At 38.3% G+C, this 22,135-nt stretch overlaps 1 protein-coding gene across 2 annotated transcripts in view; it reads left to right on the top strand.

Annotated features, from left to right (window-relative positions):
- The first annotated feature begins 9 nt into the window (after nt 1-9).
- The window catches only part of MRPS28 (mitochondrial ribosomal protein S28), a 100,888-nt gene continuing 78,762 nt past the window's right edge, over nt 10-22,135 (top strand). For both annotated transcript variants that reach the window (XM_038579590.1, XM_038579589.1), the window contains exons 1-2: nt 10-262; nt 21,095-21,276. In XM_038579590.1, coding sequence (XP_038435518.1) covers nt 47-262; nt 21,095-21,276 — 398 coding nt within the window. In that variant the 5' untranslated portion in view covers nt 10-46. The remainder of the gene's footprint in view (nt 263-21,094; nt 21,277-22,135) is intronic.

Below are 22,135 nucleotides of genomic sequence, written 5' to 3'. Positions count from 1 at the left end.
CTGCACGCTGACGGCGAGGTCCAAGGTCAGAGGTCGCGGGGCCGTCATGGCGGCGCTGTGTCGGGCCCGTGCCGCAACTGCCGAGAGCCGTTTCCTGCGAGGGTTTCCCTTCCGTCGGCCCTGCCGAGGCACAGGCACCGGGAGCAGCTCGGGGAGCGAGAGTCCCGATGCCGCGGAGCCTGAAATGCGCCAGGGTGGCTTCGCGAGCGCTTTGGAGCGGCACTCGAAGCTGAGGCGGAAGGCGGAGCTCGGGGAGAAGCCGGTGAGCGAGCCGCGGCGGAGCGGGCTGCGGGGCGAGGGCAGCCGCGGCGCCGGGGGGGTGGGGGTGGGGGGGCGCGGGAGTCGAGGAGGAGCCTGGCGTCGGGGTGGAGCTGGGAGCAGGGGTGTGTCTGGGCGCTGCGGCGGGCCGGTCGCAGGAGACGCGCGGGTCCCTAGTCTTCTCCGTCGCTTGTGCTTGTGTGCGGCGTGGACGTGCTGGACCTGCCTCGTGCACGCTCCTCTGGGTGAGTGCTGCGGGGGCGGCGGCCCCGGGAGGGCCTCGCAGACGAACCGGACCCCACCCGCCCCCCGCCACCGGCCCAGGAGAGGCTGGGCTCTCTGCCCTCGAGTTCTTCATACCCAGGAGTTGAGCGCGGAGCTTGCGGTCCGGCGTGCAAGGCCGGCTCCCTGTTAATGTTTGTTAATTCAGCGAGTGGGTGAAAGAGAATTACTGTCTCTGTGAACTTGGGAAAATGATTTGACCTGTCAGTGCTTTGCTTTCCTTTTCTGTAAATGACCAAAAAAAAAAAAAAAAAAAAAAAAAAAAAATTCTACGTGTCTCAGGCAGTACTATGTAAAATAGGGGAAAAATGGATAGACGTAAATACGAATCACAATTTTGTATTAGATGCAGCAGACATGGGATTGGATGGATGTCTGGACACGTTAAACTACATAAAAATAAACGTTCTCGGGATCCCTGGGTGGCGCAGCGGTTTGGCGCCTGCCTTTGGCCCAGGGCGCGATCCTGGAGACCCGGGATCGAATCCCACGTCGGGCTCCCGGTGCATGGATCCTGCTTCTCCCTCTGCCTGTGTCTCTGCCTCCCTCTCTCTCACTGTGTGCCTATCATAAATAAATAAAAATTTAAAAAAAATAAATAAACGCTCTCAACTTCTGTGTTTGTGTCTTTGGAGACCAGTACCAAGCGGTTCGCAGACTGGTAGTGCCCTGGAGTAGAGAAAACTACCTGGAATTTGGTAATTGTTGATAGTTATTATTGACAGAATGTCCTTGACATCCAAGGATTGGGAGAAGCCTGCTGCGTTAGGTTTGTCTTTGCTCTTCTAACAAGTTACCATAAAAAAAAATTTTTTTTTTAAAGATTTTATTTATTTATTAGAGACACACAGCGAGAGAGAGAGAGAGAGAGAGAGGCCGAGACACAGGCAGAGGGAGAAGCAGGCTCCATGCAGGGAGCCCGACTCCATCTCGAGTCTCCAGGATCACGCCCTGAGCTGGAGGCAGATGCCCAACCGCTGAGCCACCCGGTCCACCCCCCCTTTCTATCATTTTCAAAGCCAGCAACAGCAAATTGATTCTTTCTCACATCATATCATTCTGACTTCTCTTCTGCCTACCTCTTCCACTTACAAGCTTCTTGTGATTACTTTGGACCCACTCAGGTAATGCAGGATAATCTCCCTGTTTAAAGGTTAGGTAATTAGCAACCTTAATTTCATTTGCAGTTTAATTTTCCTTTGCGGGCACGTGAGTGGCCCAGTGGTTGAGCGTCTGCCTTTGGCTCAGGTCATGATTCCCGGTTCAGGGATCAAGTCCCACATCAGGCTCCTTGCAGGGAGCTTGCTTCTCACTCTGCCTATGTCTTTGCCTCTCTCCGTGTGTCTCTCATGAATGAGTGAGTAAAATCTTTAAAAAATTTTTTTTCCTTTGCTGTGGAAGGTAACATATTCTATTCGCAAATTCCAGGGATTAGGATGTGGACATATTGGGGGGGGGAGGTGCATTATTTGTCTATCTTACCTGGAGCAGTCATAAAATCCTGAAATGTTACCAGCGACTGACCAGAAGCTGACTAATAAATGGATTTTGATCCATCCTTAGTGGATGGCTTTGAGGATTAAGTGCAGTTAAGTAGGAGATGTATAAATATAACTCAGGTATTTGTCACTTCACCCCTTCCTGCATGCCTTTTCACTGAATTCCAAACACAATCAGAAACTGCCAGAAAATAGTTCTCATCTGCTGAATTAATTGGGCAAAAATGAAATTGTAACATCATAGGTAGAGTGTTTGAAAGGCCACATGGCATCATACTTGGGGGTTTCACATGGTAAGCAATGTTTGTTTATGAAGGAAACAACCATGATATTTGAGTGTGATCAAGATTCCATTGCCTTCCTTTCCTCCAAGAGGATACAGGAGTGTTTCTTGAGGTCCCAGGACATCTGTTAGAATTGGTCAGTCCAGCTCAGGCTTAATGGAGTCTCTCTGGGCAGTTGTTCTCTAACGCAGTTTAGGAAGTATGATTCTACTAGATGGAGGTGAAATGCATTTGGTTGTGGGGTGCCTGGGTGGCTCAGTCTATTAAGTGTTTGACTCTTAATCTCAGCTCATGTCATGATCTCAGAAGGAGTTTCAGCCCCAGGCTGGGCTCCACGCTAGGTGTGGAGCCTACTTAAAAAAATGTGTTTGGTTGCAACATGCAGTTCACTTACTATTCAAAATTTTTCAACATCTTGGTTTAGTGGAAGGAAGGGAAGTTCCCTGGAAAGGAGGGTGTCAGAATGCTGGATTGTAGTCTCCATTCTAAGAGCTCTTAGCTTTGGAACATTTCCAATTACGTGGACCCCTTTACTCATTCTTTCTTTCTTTCTTTTTTTTTTTTTTTCCCCTTTACTATTCTTAATTGATGCCACTGACCCTCAGTTACTCTTCAATCTAGGTCATTATATGCAGTGGACAGAGTTTATCTTCCTAAGTTGGGCTTTGTCATCAGACTTAATGAGATGCTTTTTTTGCTTTGCTTGAAAAACTTAAAAACCTTCCTTCACACTGCCTACAAGATTAAACTCACACCTTTCCATCATCAGCCTGCTGCCATTTAGGACTGAGGCCAGTGCAGAGATTAGAATTTAGATTCAGTTTCAGAAGGCCAGGACTCAGAGACTGGTGCAGTCATCTTACTAGTTAACTTTGGGCAAGTTACTTAGCCTGTTTTAGTTTTTTTCTTTCTTTCCTTTCCTTCCCCCCACCCCTTTTAAAAAAGATTTTATTTAATTTGACAGAGAGAGAGCACAAGCAGGGGGAGCAGCAGGAGAGGGAGAAGGAGAAGCAGGCTCCTTGTGGAGCAGGGAGCCCACTGCATGGCTCCATCCCAGGACCCTGGGAACATGACCTGAGACAAAGGCAGATGCTTAACCGACTGAGCCACCCAGGTGCCCCCTTAGTTTGCTTTCTTATCTTAAATGAACATAATACTCTTGACTGGGATTATGGTGGAATTTGCATGAATTAATACATTTGAAGTGTTCTCAGCCCAGTGACTGTTGTAGAATAAGCTTTAACTTGGTACATTTTAGCTTTTGTATGTCCTCAGCTATTTCTCCTCCAACCTCCTGCCACAGAGAGAGATGCTTCCAGGATTGCCCAGTTCTTAGAATGAAATCCCACTGCTTTCCTAAATAATTAATAATAATTAAGCTCTAATTTAAAAAAATGCACATGCATTCTGTTTAATCCTAATTTAAGGACATTTGTAATCATTAATATGTTAACTTGTGATTCCAGAATAACGTGTGCATACTTGAGAATAAAGCTTTTTCTGGCTTTTTCCCCCACAAGAATATAAATTTGAGAGAACAGAGACCTTGTCTGTCTTGTTCTGTTATATCCCCAGCAGCTAGCACAGTGCTTGACCTTTAGTGGGCACTAATAAATGTTTGCTAAATGGCTGAATAAATGAATAGTACACATAGTACATATTTGAACTTCATTATACCTGACAGTCTTTGTTTTCCTTCCACATTTTTATTTAAATTCTAGTTTAGCATGTGGTGTAGTATTGCTTTTAGGAGTAGAATTTAGTGATTCATCATTTACATATAACACCTAGGGCTCATCATAACGAGTGCCCTCCTCATTACCCATCACCATTTAGCCCACCCCCACCCACCTCCTTGCATCAACCCTCAGTTCTTTATCATTAAGAATCTCTCATGGTTTGCCTTCTCCTCTCCTTCTCTTTTTTTCTTCCCTTCCCACACATTCATCTGTTTTGTTGCCTAAATTCCACATATGAGTGAAATAATATAATATTTGTTTTTCCGTGACTGGCTTATTTTGCTTAGCATAATAAACTCCAGCTCCATTCACATCCTTGCAAATGGCAAGATTTCATTGTTTTTGATGGCTGAATAATATTCCATTGTGTATGTATACTGCATCTTTATCCATTCATCAATTGATGGACATTTGGGCTTTTTCAATAGCTTAAATTTTGTTGATAAAGCCTTTTATCTTAATTTAATTTAATTTAATTAATTTGATTTAATTTAGCTTAAATATTGATAAAACATCGAGGTGCATGTACCCCTTTGAATCTGTTTTTTTTTTTTTTTTTTTTTTTTAATCCTTTGGGTGAATACCTAGTATTGAGTGCAATTCCTGGATCATAGAGTAGTTCTATTTTTAACTTTTTGAGGAACTTCCATTCTGTTTTCCAGAGTGCCTGTACCAGTTTGTGTGCCAACCAGTGGTGTAAGAGGGCTCCTTTTTCTCCTCATCCTTGTTGTTTCCTGTGTTAATTTTGCCTGGGCTGTCTTTGGCTTGAGATCTGTGTGTTACTGCTTACAAACAGTTGTATAGCTAAGAATAGTACAAGTTTCAGCATATCAGTTAAGTGTGCTTGTCTATAATAATGATTGAGCAAAAGTAATTTTAAGAGTGATAAAACTGAAAATACCACATTAGTTTTGGTTTTAGTGCTTTTTGGAAGTTTTTAGTGCTTTTCTGACTAGTATTTATGATGAGGAATGTGAACAGTTTTGAGGTATTGAAAGAGATTCAATTTTGTGAAGAAATGTTCACTTTTTGAAGTTCCTGGATCTAATTCATTGGAGAGTACCCTGAGTTTATAAGATGAATGAAATTCACCTTGGTCATATGGTTGAAATTTTTGAAAAGTATAAACATAATATTGCTTACTTTAAAAAGGAAATTTAAATAGCATTGAAGGTTATTATGGGAAATGTTAAAGCCCCCATTTCCTTTCCCTAACTTTCCAGATGGGAGAGTGTGTTTGTGTGTGTATGTGTGCTTGGAGTTGTCACACAAAGGAGACTATTTGCAACAAATAAGGAGATCATAGGGAATAACTTGAGAGTGCGGCTTTTTTGTTGTTATTGGTGGTGGTTTTTTTTTTTTTTTTTTTTTTTTTTTTTTTTTTTTTTAAAGAGAGAGGGAGGGAGGAAAGGAAGGAGGAGTAGGGGAGGGACAGAGGGTGAGGGAGAGAATTTAAGCAAGCTTTGCCCAGCATGGAGCCCATTGTGGAGCTTCATCTTATGAAGCTTCATCTGAGATCATGACCTGAGCCAAAATCAAGAGTCAGACATTTGACTGAGCCACTCAGGTGCTCCTAAGGATTTTATTTTTTAAGTAATCACTATACCCAAACACAAATTGGTTGGTACTGTTTTGAATTATTACTGTTTGAAGAGTGTAAGCTCTGGATTCAGATGGTCTCAGTTTGAATCCTGGTTCTTCTATCATTTTCTGGCTATGTTTTCTTGGAAAATTACTTAATATCTGTTTATCTTCTCTTTTCTGTAAAAATTCTTTATCATGAAATTATGATGAGATTAAAGAACGTATTATTTAAATACTTAGCACAAAATGCCTGATGCTAATAAGCACTCGGTATATTTTAGTTGATGCTGCTGAAAATTGCTGTTTTCAGGTAAGTATAACTTTGTTATACTTTGTTATATTTACCTGAAAGTATATTTTTCCCTATTGCATATGTGTAATATGTATATACTTCATTGAAAAAAATTTGCTTGGTATTCCATGGTATGGGTGTAGCATAATTTATTTAACCAGGCCTTCATTAATGAGCTTCTAGGTTATTTTCTGTTTTGTTCCTTTTTGATTTTTAATATAAATACAGACCATGCTACAGTGACCATTTGTATATATTTTTTTGCATACATGGGATATGTGCTGGGTCAAAGTGTATAGGCAATTTGAGTTTTGAAATTGGGAACTGGGGTTGTTATTCCTTACCACTGATACCTACTTGTAATTTTTATCAAAATATCTATGTTCACATTTTTGACTTCATAGTAAGCAAATGCTATCAAATTGAACCATAAAATACCCTTATCCTAACAAAATACTACATTTATTTTGTATATATTGGGGTTCTATGCAAGATTTCATTTATAACATGGTTTCTACTCAAAAAATCTTTCTGTGTGGAAATAAATAGTTCACTGTTGCCTAAACAAGTCATTGTTTCTTTGTCTTTCCCCTGGAATTAGCTTCCCTGCCTGCAAATTCCATTATAAAAATCATCTCCATTAGGCGTTTATCGTCTCATCAAGCAGGTGAAACTCCTTTTGAATATTCTGGAGCTTTATTTTAGATTTCCTTAATGGTACACACACCACTCTTTAAGCTATATTGAAGTCATTTGAGAACTTTTTCTATCCTATTTTTTAGATTGTAGTTCCTGAAGATTAGGGATCATTTTTTATTTACTCTTTACATAAGTTAGCGGTTGAATATATATTTATAGACTTAAATTGGAATTAAACTTACACAGTTATAATATCTTGAGTGGCCTATTAGATTTTTTTTCGACCTATTAGATTTAACAATATGTATGTATAGTCAACAACATAGGTTGAAATTGTTCTCAATGATTTCATTCTTATCCTTAGAGTGCCAACATAGGTATGTGTATGGGCACCTCGGAAATAAGTGATAGTAAGAGCAAGGCCAGTTATCCTCAAAAGAAACCTTCCCCTGCAGGCAGGAATTTAATCAAGGGCAGTTCATCATGAAATACGTATCCTAAGATTTCATTGAATTTGCTAGTTAAAGGAATCTCAAGTTTGAATGAACTGAAATGCCATTGTTTGATATAGGGGTTTGTAGGTACCATACTCATCCCATGCTCACATATCCATTTTCGTTTTTCTTTGGTTTATTACCTAATACCAGTTTATGCACCTATCTCTGCAACAGTTTTTTTTTCTTGTTTTTTTGAGGGTAGGGACCAATTGCTTTCATTTTTGTAACCAACATAACACATTCTTACGTATAGAGAACAGGTAAATGTTTGCTAAGTATATTTTTTAACTTAGACTCCTTTTCCTCTTTTTTAAAAAAATAAATATTTAAAAATCTCTGACACTGTTATGTCACTTAGATAGTAGAGATTTGTACTCAACAGATAATGTTAAGCCAATTGGAGGATGTGCAATTGCAGATGACCTATCTTAACAGCCACAAGATGGCAATAGTTGAGCAAATAATTGGTTTTCTGCTTTGTGAATAATACTGTTTTTTAACAGTAGAGGGTAGCATATGACTTTTCAACATAGTCAAAAATGGTTTGCAAGAGTTTTTGAGATGACCCAGTAGAACATTTTATTCTTTTAAGATTTTGCTGCTTTGGTTTATTTATGCAGAATACTGATGGTATAAGACAGTTTATATTTTTATTTTAGCAATATATTAGGTTTCATACAGATTTTTAAAAATGTTATTTTTTACTTTTTCATAAATATTTCTTATTGATATTTTTTATTTCAAAATGCTGGAACATTCCAGAAGGCAGAAGATATAATCAGACATTTTGTCTTTTCAGAATACTGGAAAAATCCAGAATATAGTTTTTTAAAGGGTTTGTTTTAATATCAAGGAAAAAATTCATTATTACACATCATTTTCTGTAAAATGATTTCTTTGGTTAGAAGATGCTGTGTGGAATACCATGACAGTAAACAAGAGATTCTCTGAGTTTATGGATGATGGTTTTGATAGGAGCTTTGTGGGTAGGAAAGGCAAATCTATATTTAGAGTGTTTATTCCAGTGATAATATATCACAATCCTTTCTATAAAATGGCCCAGTGTAACCTGCCACCAGCTAGCTATATGATCATTTTAGGAAATGACGCTATATTAGAAGCTTATTGTTGGTCTCTGCTGTTGGCAGATTGGTCATTTAGCAGTGGTTGTAGCCAGATCCACATGGGTGAGTAGAAGTGAATGTTTCTGAATCCATGCATAACCTCCAGCCCACAAAAATTCAGCAGCCTGCCACCTTGGTGAAATTTTTCATTGACTAGCAATCTGGAACATGTTCAGATAGCCCTCCTATTACTAAGACAGAAGCATGTCCCTGCTGCTGTGGCAGCTTTGTTCTTGAACCCATTTGTGGTACAGGAATAGCTGGGGAAAGAGGTTGACATCCACTGATAAAGAAATCATTTACATGTGATTGATTTATTTTCTCACTCTGCCCATTCAGAGAAGTCTGTCTGCATATCTCTTTCCCAGACCTTGTCATCTATTTCTGAATCATGTGACTTCCAAATCCCTGTGCATCCAGCAAAATCATTAGTCACTTTATACAAATGAATACAGATCCGTTCTTTAGGCTGTCTTTCCTTCCAGGCAAGGTCATCAGGTGCACTGCTCAAAGTTCTGCCTACTGAGGGGCTATTCCTTTACCCCTGTCCTTCCGGACCACTCTAGCTCTGCATTAAGATTCACCTACAGAGAGGTCTGATGACGTCTCCATTCTACATCTTTATCTGCTACAGATACTTGAAATACTCAGGTATAGCCTGAATCTGCCAGGCTATAAAGCCTGGCTAGTAGAATAGCTTGCCTGGTAGTCTGGACCTGTTGCAGAACTTTGTCTTATTCTGGGCTTCCCTTAAAACTGGCAGCTTTTTGGGTTACTTTGGTAAAAGATTTGGAGAAGAATGTCCAAATAAGGTATTTGTTCCCTCCAAAATTCAAAGAGACCCAGTAAGTACTGTGTGCACCTTTCTTAGTGGTAAAAATGGCATCTCAGCGTGTCCTAGACCACTGGCCTCTTAAGAATTTCATCAAAGCCCAGCATTTTTGTGAGATTTCCCACCCTCTGGAATACATGTGTCATACCATGTGTCTAGAGTAGTTGAAACTTTTATTTCCAGTCCAATCAGTATGTATAACAGACCAACATGATGTCCAGCAGAGTGAAATGGCAGTCTTTGTATACCAGTTTATGACACAGAGCTGGTGAATTGATGTAACCCTGAGGTATATAGTCTTTACTAGCAGATCTAGAAAAAGAAAGCATTTGTTAGATCAGTTAGCACATACCAGGTGGTGGGGGATATTTGATTTGCTCCAGCCGTGAAACCACATCTGGAACAACAGCTGCAGTTGGAGTTACCACTTGATTAAATTTATGATATTAAATTGTCATTATGTAGGACACATTTGTTTTCTGTAGGGCCACATAGGCAAGTTAAGTGGGGATGTGATAGAAATCACTACTCTGCGTCTTCTAGGTCCTTGGCACTAATCATTGCAGTGCCTTCAGGAATGTAGTATTGCCTTTAATTTACTTGTTCAGTAGGTAGGGGAAGTTCTAGTATTTTCCACTTTTCCTTTCCTACCTTAATAGCCCTCACTCTGCAGATTAAGGAACTAATGTGGGCATTCTGCCAGTAAATCTATTCCCATTATGCATTCTAGAACTGGAGAGAGAACTACAGTAAGTTCAGAGGATAGGCCTAAGCTAAAACTCCCATTAATCATGTGACCCCCCACCATAAACCTGTTCTGACTAGAAGCACATTGAGTCATCAAGAGTTATAGAGGTTCACATAATCCTTAAAAAGTGTGATTATTTCTCCTTCCCCAGTGGACACCTTGGTAAATAGTTTTTTTTTTTTTAATATTTTTTTTTATTTATTTATGATAGTCACAGAGAGAGAGAGGCAGAGACACAGGCAGAGGGAGAAGCAGGCTCCATGCACCGGGAGCCCGACGTGGGATTCGATCCCGGGTCTCCAGGATCGCGCCCTGGGCCAAAGGCAGGCGCCAAACCGCTGCACCACCCAGGGATCCCCACCTTGGTAAATAGTTATGACTCTCGTTAGTAGGAAGATAGACAGTATAAATTTTTAGCTATGTGTAGCAGGATCCTTCCTTGATCTGATCTTCTCTTCATTTAGAGGACTCCGTGTCTAGGAATTGGTTCAGTTTTGGGATTTTGTTGAGTGGCCCTGACAGTCATTTGTGGTTATTCAGTCCAGACTTCTGTTCATTAGAACGACAGACTTTTCCCATCTATTTCAATTCTACAAAAGAGCTCTTCAAGTCAGACTGTTTGGATTACTGCTTACACTCTATTACTTTATGATAACCATGACTATCATATTGTTGGCTAGTAAGTGCTGACTTGGCTCCTGCCGCTTCAAGATCTCATTATTTTAACTGAATTCAGAGAGCTCCTTTTGGAAGCAGTTCCTACCGATCAGTACTAGTGCGGAGAATAGTCACCACACAGCAATTTAGAAATGCTGGTGCTCCCTTCACCCCATAGCTTTGGTGAACTGAGTGTTACAGATCCTGCTAGGGACCACAGTAAGGGCTAGGTGAAAAGGTTGTAAATGATATACTTCAACATTCTATTATTTTCTCTAAACATTTGGATTCTTTTCTCTGTGGTGTACTAAAGAAGTTCTAGTGATTCCACTTCATGTGGTGTAGTCTATCTTTGGGTTTAGGTTTTATTCAGCCAACCAACCAACCAGTTAAGAGCCATGCCTACCTAGTCTCTGAAGCTAACTTTTGTATCTGAATCTTGGCTTAGTGAGCCCGTACTAGTAAATTTGGCCCAAGGCAATACTGTCTTCGCTTCACTTTAACCCAGTACTCTTAGGATCCATTCCCTTACAGATCCTTTGTTTATATTGATATGAATTAACAAAATCATTCAGTTCTTTTGGTGTGTGTTGTACCTCTTCATGGACCATACTTTGTATCTCACCCCCTGCGGTCTGCTGAGAGTTGAATTTGGTTATAGATCTAGTGCTAAAAGTTATTTTTAATTAAATTTGAATAGCTACATATGTCTAGTGAATACCATATCAAACAATGCAGGTCTACAAGCGATGAGAAGTGGAAGAGATCAGTGCTTAGGAGGATCAGTGGGCTCTTGCAACTACTCAGGTAGACCATTGCAGGTACTTCAGGAAAGGGAAAACTAACCTCAGGTTGGGATAGAAGGGCTTCTTCTAATGGCGAAGGACACTGGCAGAATTTAGGGGCTAAGGGTCTGCAGGTTCATTAGCATCTGCCCATATGCCCCATTCTGATTTTCAGAATTCACCACCACCTTAATGCCCCAATTTTAACACTAGAGGACCTGTGAAGTTGGGAACTCAGTTTGCATTGCTATTCAGCCATCTGCAGAAGTAGATTTTGTTTTTTTTTTTTTTGTTTTTGGGGGCCTTTTTTTTTTTTTTTTTTTTTAGATCTTGGGCCTGAAGCTAAAGGAGATAAAGATTTCTTTTAGGAGAGTTATAGATGCTTTCAGATCCCTTATGTTAACCTTTAGCTGGGAATTTAAACCCCCCGCGAGGTTAATCATTTTCCAGTGCACTTAACAGCAAATGACACTTTTATACTTCTGTATTTTGACCTAATTGATAATGAGGCAGAAGATACTTCCCATGACAAAGCCTTGCCTTCTATAGGCACTTGGTTATAGGTGTCCACAGATGTTAATTTAAGAAACTGCCTTGCCAATGCACATTGTGGACCATCAGTGTCCCTTATCGTGGAAATGGGTTCACTAATCCCTTTAGGTTCAATCAATTTAGAAAACAAACCCCAGATAGCCCAGAATTAATATAGACAACCCATCTTACAGTTGTATTCTTCTGGAACCATTTTGGTAGTCTCATCTTCTTGTGTTCACAGCCTTAACCTAGGGACTTTTTTGAGTACCTATTTATGAGACAATTCCTGTCCTGTACACTTCTTCTAGGCTTTATTTGCTTGTTAACCCTGTGCTTTTGTTGTGCAGGGTTAGAATAAAAAAGTAGAAGTAGATAGCAGTGCATTTTATAGCAGATCCCTAAAAACAATGTTTTGACTATTGAGTTTGTTAATTATTGGTACTTGGATAACACAGGAAGGGGTGGTGCCAAGGATAGGGTAGAAATTGATTTTAGAAGGTTCATTTTAGAATAGTCAGTAAATATATCCATCCTGTTTTTTTATTTGTCTTCCAGGAACTAAGATAATATATTTATGTAAACTTTTTTAGTACTGAACAAAACAGACCTCTCCTTTTCCATCTTATTTTTTTTTTAATAAATTTTTTATTTATTTATGATAGTCACACAGAAGAGAGAGAGAGAGAGAGAGAGACAGGCAGAGGGAGAAGCAGGCTCCATGCACCGGGAGCCCGATGTGGGACTCGATCCCGGGTCTCCAGGATCGCGCCCTGGGCCAAAGGCAGGCGCCAAACTGCTGCGCCACCCAGGGATCCCCTCCTTTTCCATCTTAAAGGATTATAGCAAAGAAGACAAACTTTTAACAATTGATTTTAAATGTGATGAATGTTATTAAATAAATTGCATAATATTAGAACTAGAAGATACAATGCTGAGGCAACCCGGGTGGCTCGGTGGTTTAGTGCTGCCATCAGCCCAGGACTTGATCCTGGAGACCTGGGATCAGGTCCCACGTTGGACTCACTGCATGGAGCCTGCTTCTCCTTCTCCCTGTGTCTCTGTCTCTCTGTCTCTCTCTCTCTCTCTGTCTCTCATAAATAAATAAATAAAATCTTAAAAAAAAAAAGAAGATAATGCTAAGTGAAATAAATCAGAGAAGGACAAATACCATATGATTTCACTCATGTGGAATTTAAGAAACAAAACAAATGAACAAAGGAAAAAGATACCCAAAAAAACCCCCAAACAAACCCAATCTCCTAAATATAGAGAGCAAACTGGTGGTTGCCAAAAGGGAATTGAGTGAGGATGGGGGAAATAGATACAGGGGATTAAGAGTATACTTAGGATGGGCACTGAGTAATGTATAGAATTGTTGCATCATTACATTGTGCACCTGAAACTAATATAGCCCTGTATGTTAATTATACTTCGATTAAGAGAAAAAAACTATGAGTAATTATAGTAGGATCTTAGAACATGACAATTTAATTCCGTTTTAGAAGTGTCCCATATCCCAGAATGGTTTGAAGTACTGTTCCATGTGTATACCTGCATGCTTTATCGTTTAATCAGATAACTTATGTCTTACTAGAAATCTTTAAGGGACCCTTTGGTCCCAAGGTTTTTTTCTCTCTCTCCACTTCCCTTCCATCATCTTTAAGGGTGTGACTCAAGCTCATCTCTGAAAGAGAAGGCTACTGATTATCCAGCCTCCTTTTGTAAATCTGTTTCTCCCTACTTAGCATAATTATTTTCCTACTATGATGATATCTATTATAGAGGTTTCTAAACTTATTTTTTTTATCATGCTCCTTCACTAAAAAATCTTTGAGCATATATTCCAGTATTTACTAGAAAGTTGCCTTCCATTTATGTTTATTACTTTATAAAATCCTTTTTACATTTTAGAATATTTAATAATTCCTGTTACTAAATTTGTAGTTATCCAATCCATTTTTTTTTCTTTTACAAATGAGAAGACAAATTTAAGACTTAAATGACTTATTCAAGATTTTTTGGCTATTTAATGGCAGAGTTGGTCATAAAACTGAGGTTTTCCTCAGTGTTTCTGTTATTTTGCTTTATGTTTCCTTCAAGTTTTAAAATACTATTTCTATATACTTTTCGTCTTCTGAAGTAACTTGTATTTAAGGGTCACTGTTCAGCCATATCATGTAGTTTTGAATAACAGGTATGGTATTTGCATGTAAAGTGAGATGGTTGAACAAATTGATATTTCATGTTTTTAGCACTAATAGCCTCTGATTCCAAGCTGTATATTAAATGTCCTTATATGCGTGAAAGTTATATAAACTTAAAATTCATTGAAACTTTAAAGTAATACATAGATTTTATGTTCTAGATTTTCCATAATAAGTAATATAAAGAAATATTCCTACATAGAAATTATTACTGTTAGCATTTAATAGTATTTCTTTAGAAGGAATTATATTTGTATATATCACTATAAATGTATAAATTTATGTTAGTATGCATATAAATATGGGCACCATTCTTTTTTTTAAAGATTTATTTATTTATTTTGGTGGGGGCTGGAGAGGAGGCAGAGGGAGAGGGAGAGAATCTCAAGCATACTCCCCACTGAGTATGTGCTGAGGGCTTGGTCTCATGATCATGACCTGACCAAAATCAAGAGTCGGACGCTTAACCAACTGAGCCACCTGGGTGCTCCTTTGAACCATAATTTTTAAGTATGTACTCGATAGCCAGTATTCCCTGAAATATTATAGGTATCACAACCTAATATGTGTAGAACTAACTTACCCTCTTACTTCTCCTGTACTGCTCTTACATCTTATTCATGGTTGCCCTTCTGCCTTACTTTCTGTAGCCAGTTGGAGATCAAGTCTTTGCGTACTGTTTGGTAAATAGCTCTTTATTCCTTCTGCTGTATTCCTGTGGCCACTGCATCAGTGTAGGCCTTATCATCCCTGTCCTAGCTAATTGGAGGAGCCTCTGAACACTTTTCTTTTAATTTTTCCCCCTCTTTCTGGTCCATCTTGCATACTGCTGTCAAAGATTTCTTTTTAAAAGAAGGAGCAAGTATTGCTACCCCATTAATGACAGACCTCTTTTGAATCTGACTTCACTATGGTACGAGACTCTTTACGACCTATGTGAGGGTAGCAGTTGTTTACAGCAACTTTTTGGACTGTTGTCATATTGGTTTAACTCTGTGTTTTCCCTGCTATTTTACATATTTTTATATCAAGGCTAGAATAAGCCTAGTACATGACAGGCACTCCATACTGAACACATTTGGAAAATGAATAAATTAAAGTGATACTGTTCCCTATATTTGTGATCCCTTCACCTTCCTCTATTCTACCTGGGCAGTCTTGTTCAACTTCTAGACCTTAAAGGGAAAAGTAGTACAGTAGTATAACAGGAATACTTAGGGAATCTAAGCCCTGTGACCAATTCTTAAAGGAAGCAGTCAGCTCTACCTGCCTTATCTATGATAACTGTATGAATGAGCTTTATGGGAACATTTCCATCATCAGGGTTAGACACTGAGCTCCATGGTATACCCAGCAGGTGACAGTGTACCTACTATAATCTCTGTAGTCTGCATCAGCATAAGAGGAGCTAACAGTGTTATTGTCAACGTGGGTTGATGGAATTGCTACACTTATTTTTTAAGAAGACATTTGGCAAATAACGAGGAATTCAGGGATCCCTGGGTGGTGCAGCGGTTTGGCGCCTGCCTTTGGCCCAGGGCGCGATCCTGGAGACCCGGGATCGAATCCCACATCGGGCTCCCGGTGCATGGAGCCTGCTTCTCCCTCTGCCTGTGTCTCTGCCTCTCTCTCTCTGTGTGACTATCATAAAAAAAAAAAAACAAACAAACGAGGAATTCAGAAATAGTTCTAGATTATGATTTTTGAAGGAGAGCTTTTGTCTGATTACTTGAATAGTGTCCAAACAGTATAGTGAGTGTACAATTTAAAAGCAAATTTCAGGTGTTAATCCAGGGGTTTTATGCTTGTGGTAAAATCATTTTCAGTCACTGAAAATACATTGATTTCCATTGTAAAATGTAACAAAGTGTAGGCAAAAATGATGGAATAAAAAACAATAGCATTCTATTACTATTTGAATTTTAAATCTCTTTTAAAATATAATTTTTCATACCCTGAATAGCCAAAGTAACCTTGAAAAAAAAGAACAAACCTGGAGATACCACGATTTCTGATTTCAAACTGTATTACAAAGCTGTAGTTGTCAAAACAGTATGTTATTGGCATATAGACCATGGAACAGAATAGAGAGCTTAAAAGAAACCTACATGTATATGTTAAGTTAATTTATGACAAAAGAGCCAAGAATATACGTGGGGAAAGGGCAGTTTCTTTAATAAATGGTGATGGGAAAACTGTATAACTGCAAGCAAAAGTATGAAACTGGACCACTGTCTTTCAGCATATACAAAAATTAAAAATTAACTCAAAATGGATTAAAGATTTGAACATAAGACCTAAACCCATAAATCTGGAAGAAAATGTGTGGTAAGGTCCTTGGTAATAGATCTTGGTGATGATTTTTTGAATCTGACACAAAAGCAAAAGCAACAAAAGCAAAAATAAGTGGGACTACATCAAACTGAAAAGCTTCTTACAGCAAAGCAAGGAAACCATCAGCAAAATGAAAGGCATCTACTGAATGGGAGGAAATATTTATAAATCATCTATCCAATAAGAGGTTAATATCCAAAATATTTAAATAATCATATAACTCAGTAGAAAACAAAATAAAAATGGACAGAAATTCTAAGTAGACATTTTTCTAAAGAAGACATATGGATAACCCACAAGTATGTAAAAGATACTCAACATCATTAATCATAAGGGAAATACAAAGCAAAACCACAGTGAGGTAACCTCACCTGTTAAAATAGCTATTATCAAAAAGAAAAGGAATGACACGTATTGGTAAAGATGTAGAGAAAAGGGAATGCTGTACCACTGTTGGTGGAAATGTAAATTTCTTATAGTCACTATGGAAAACAGTATAGAGGTTTCTAAAAAATTTAAGAATGGGGGCAGCCCGGGTGGCTCAGTGGTTTAAGCACCCCCAGGGCGTGATCCTGGAGACCCAGGATCCAGTCCCACATCAAGCTCCCTGCATGGAGCCTGCTTCTCCATCTGCCTGTGTCTGTGCCCCTCTCTCTGTGTCTCTCATGAATAAATAAATAAAATCTTTAAAAAGATGTATAAAAAAAATTTAAGAATGGAACTACTATATGACCCAGCAATTCTATTTATCTGAAGACAGTAAAAACATTAACTCAAAAGGTGTATGCACCCCCATGTTCATAGCAGCATTATGTATAATAGCCAAGATATGGAAATAACCTAAGTTTTCATTGATGGATGAATAAAGAAAATGTGTGTATATATACATATACATAATGGAGTATTGTTCAGTCATAAAAAAGAAGGAAATCTTGCCATTTGCAAAAATATTGATGGATGTTGAGGGCATTGTGCTAAGTGAAATAAATCAGAGGAAGACAAATATGTATGATATCACTTACTTGATCATTAAAAAAAGTTCATGGGGATCCCTGGGTGGCGCAGCAGTTTGGCGCCTGCCTTTGGCCCAGGGCGCGATCCTGGAGACCCGGGATCGAATCCCATGTCGGGCTCCCGGTGCATGAAGCCTGCTTCTCCCTCTGCCTGTGTCTCTGCCTCTCTCTCTCTCTCTCTCTCTGTGTGACTATCATAAATTAAAAAACAAAACAAAACAAAAAAACCTGAGAACAGGTTGGGGGTTGCCAGAGGTGGGATGGGAGGTGGGAGAGTGATCTGAGGTCAAAAACTACAAACTTGCACTTATAAAATGGGGGGAATGCAGCATGGTGACTATAGTTGCTAGTACTGTGTACTGTGTTTTGTATTTGAAAGTTCCTAATGGAACAGATCTTAAAAATTCTCATCATAAGAAAAAATACTTTTTTGTAAGTATATATGCTGATGGGTATTAATTAACCAGGCTTATTGTTGTGATCATTTCACAGTGTATATAAATATCAAATCATTATGTTATAAACCTGAAACTATTCTGTCATATTATATGTTGTGATTATACTTCAATATAAAAAGTCACTCATAATTTAATGAAATTTATAATATAAATATTTTACAACAGATTTACTAAAAGGCCTTAAGAGATCTTATTAAATAATTAGTCATTAACACTTAATTATTTTCTCAAACTTAGGAGGAAATAGTTTGTCATACAATCTTAGCCCAAACATCTCTTTACAGTTAAAAGATTGCATTATTTAAGGAACAGACTCTAGTGATGGCTAAATTATCTTTAATAAGTGTTTAAAACTATTGGATTTACTACTTGATCTTCCTATCACCTAAAGCTGTTTTGATTAGACTGTAGCTTCAATGGAAAGTCTTCCAAAGGGGCTGGAGTGGGGGTGGGGAGAGGGGAGAAGAGGAGGAAGAGGGAGGAGGAAGAGGGAGGAGGAGCTTTCAACCACAGGAGTAGAGTAATGAGAAAGCAGGTCATAGGAAGAAGAGTCCAGTCCAACACTGGACTCAAATTGTACCTGTAGCTCTTTGACCTCTTTGACTGCAAGCAGGATGAGGCCTAGAAGCTGATACTCTGCTTTTCCTTTGAGCAGTGCTCTTTTCATCTGCTCTGGTGGCAGCTGTTATGGAGGACATAGTGGCTCCCAGTGGAGTGTCATAGTAGCTACTCTTATCACTGCTGGCTTGGTATTACTCTTTGTGCTACCTCTAGAGGACAACTCATAGCCCATGTCTGCATTGAGCCTGTAGAATGTATTTCATCCTTGGCTCTCTGCAAGAAATAACTATTTGTTTGAGGTGCTTATTTAAGGATCTTTAATATTATACTCTGTGGAGTTATAAAACTAGTAGTAAGGCTCAAAGCATAATATTCCTGGCTACCTTTTTAGTTTTATTTGACATCTTGATATACGGACTTGTTTTGGTTTAGATGGACACTTCAGTCCTCAGGATTCCTTCCCAGTGTGTTTCAATTCACTGAAACAGATCCATCACCATACCCTCCTTCCCGCATCTAAGGGACTTGGCATCAGCCAAATATTTTGACTTTTTTTTCCTTGAGGCAGAAGTCACAGACTTTTGGTCTTTGGGCCAAAGTGTGTTTTACTAGATTGATAAAGTAAAAGACTTTTTAAAAAATAAACATGGAAAAATTGGAAATTTTTTTTAAAGTAGTTTTTACCCTATAGCTTGGTTACACTTAGTCACTTCTTTTTTTTTTTTATTTTTAAGATTTATTTATTTTTATTATGATAGACACAGAGAGAGAGAAAGAGGCAGAGACACAGGAGGAGGGAGAAGCACCTCCATGCCGGGAGCCCAACATGGGACTCGATCCCGGGTCTCCAGGATCAGGCCCTGGGCTGAAGGCGGGTGCCAAACCGCTGAGCCACCCAGGGATCCCCAGAATTGGAAATTTTATGTTACTACATGGATTTCTGGCTTTTCTTGGAGAATCAAAAGATGTGGCAACACTGAACTCAAATTGTAACTGTAGCTAGAGCTGAGTAGTGGCTGTATTTTTTAGGCATTTTTTTTAGAAGATTTTATTTATTTATTCATGGGAGACACACAGAGAGAGGCAGAGACATAAGCAGAGGGAGCAGTAGGCTCCATGCAGGGAGCCCAATGTGGGACCCGATCCCCGGACTCCAGGATCACACCCTGAGCCAAAGGCAGATGCTCAACCACTGAGCCACCTGGTGTCCCAATGGCTGTACTTTTTAGACTGGCACATATTCTGCTTACCAAGTCCCCACTCAGCCTAGCTTTTGAATTTGTAATCCTTGGAGTACTACATGTATTAAAATGAGTCATAAATATGGTTTTATAATTTTTAGAGTAAGTTTACTATCAAACTCTTAATAATTCTCCCTGAAATGACAGATGTAAAACTTATTCCAAATACAGGGTGTAGGTAGATTAAATTGTTACTATTCTTCTGTAATTAGTTCTCAAAAACAGAAACTTAGTGCTTCCCTTAGTTTGAGCCAAAGAATGCACATACCACAGCAGACACAAATTAAAGATGAGTAGAAGGTACAAGTCTGTACTCATGGATTTCTGAAAAAGCATGTTTGGAAAAAATTTGTAAGTTAAAAAAAGAAGGAGCCTGCATTATAGGCTCAGTCATACCTTAAGTAAATTCAGTGTGTAAAAAAGACTCCTAGAAAATGAGCAGCACAAAACAAGGAGCTGTATTTAAATTTTAAAAAGCCCTTTTATTTGGCTATTTTTTAAATTAAAGTATAATTAATATACTGTGTTACATTAGTTCAGGTATATGATATGATTCAACAATTATGTACATTAATGCTCATCATGGTAAGTGTATTCTTAATCCCCTAGGTTTCACTCATCCCCCCCCTCCCCATTTCCTCTGGCAACCACCAATTTGTTCTCTTTATTAAAGAGTCTCTTTTTGGGTTTGTCTCTTTTTTTATTTGTTTTGTTTCTTAAATTTCACATGAGTAAAATTACTAAATTCTACATTCAGATGAAATCGTATGACAGTTGTCTTTCTCCATCTGACTTATTTCATTTACCACTATATGCTATAGGTTTCATCCATGTTGTTGCAAATGGCAAGATCTCATTCTTTTTGTGGCTGAGTAATATTCTATTTTGTGTGTGTCCTCTTTATCCATTTATGTATCACTGGACACTTGGGTTGCTTTCATACTTTGGCTATTGTAAGTCATGCTACAATAAACATAGGGATGCATATAATCTTTTCAAATTAATTTTTTTCATTTTCTTTGATTAAATACCCAATAGTGGGATTACTAGATCATATGGTAATTGTATTTTTAATTTTTTGAGGACTATTCAGTTAGTCCCACTAAACTTGAATTTGAAAGATTTTTTTTTGGCAGATAATCAGTATTAGGAATAAAGTTAATCACTTTCTTGAATGCCCACATGCTCAGACCCTGACCTCCCTCTGTCTCCATGGTAGGAGGTTTTGTCTTATAGGATACTCCTTACTTTTCTCACATTCCAGATTCTACACTGAGCCAACACATCAGCATCATTTCCCACTAAACACTTTTCTTGGTTTCTTCTTGAAGAAGGAAAGGGAGGAACAGGAGGTTGAAGAGTATATCGATTTTTTTAAGCAAAATTCCATTTAAATTTTTTTTCTTATTGCTATAAAATGTAAATATACAGCATATTGACTTTTAAAAATTTCCCCTGTAAGATTTTATTATATCATTCATACCTTTATATTGAATTATATGCTTATAAATCTCTCCTCTTTTTTTTAGGCTTCTCCAAAAAATATGGAATCCTTTGCATCTATGTTGAGACATTCTCCTCTTACTCAGATGGGACCTGCCAAGGATAAACTAGTCATTGGACGAATCTTTCATATTGTAGAAAATGATCTTTATATAGATTTTGGTGGCAAGTTTCATTGTGTATGTAGAAGACCAGAAGTGGATGGAGAGTAAGTAGAATCATTTCCAAGTTTTTAAGAGTACTGATAAAAGTTAAGATACCTCAAAGTATTATTGAATTTTAATTGGTGATTTGCTAAAAGACAGAAAATATGCTTTATTTCTCTTCATTATGCTAATTAGGGAAGTTAGGCTGGATTCACGTCATGTCATTTTAATCACATTAGGCTAGATTCGTATCTTCTCAAAGCAGTGAGAGCACTTTTGGGGGAGATTTTGATGTTCATCTTGGTAATCAGCTATTCCCCACCATAAAATTAAAACTAGCTTTATAGTAATATATGCTACTAAGGCCATTTTATAACTTTTTTTTGGTCTCTTCTTCTGTTTTACAGTCTTTTGCTTCTCAGAGAAGCCTCCCTTTCTACTTCTTCATTCTCCTTTCCTCTCCCACTATCAAATTCTGATACTTTATTATCTTCTTTTCTTATTTTGCACTACTTTCAGAATTATAATTTTTCTTATTAAGAACAGAATTCATTCTGTTTATAGCCTATAAGTAAAGATATTTGTGAATATAAATATGCACTGGGGAAACCATTAAGGTGGAAGATCTAGGAGTAGAATATCAAGAGAAAGGAGATGTGGAAATAAGATTCTGGGATTGGAAAACAATAGTAAGCAATATAGAAATGATTTTTTTTCCCATAAGTTTTTAATATGCACACTTTTAAAATTTCAGTATTTCTAGTACCAGGATGCATCTTAGAGTAGATGTTATGTCAATTCAATTGGCAGTGTTTTTTTTTTATTCTTAATAGTACATAATGGTGAATCTAGTACACAGTGGCGTCTTAGGATGAAATTACAGTGATTAAGAAGTTTGTGATGTTTAAGAATGAATCATAT

This window comes from Canis lupus, chromosome 29, assembly GCF_011100685.1.
Source record: "Canis lupus familiaris isolate Mischka breed German Shepherd chromosome 29, alternate assembly UU_Cfam_GSD_1.0, whole genome shotgun sequence".
NCBI lineage: Eukaryota > Metazoa > Chordata > Mammalia > Carnivora > Canidae > Canis > Canis lupus.
The sequence above is the reverse complement of the archived record's forward strand: the minus strand, read 5'-3'. Positions and strand labels throughout refer to the sequence as shown.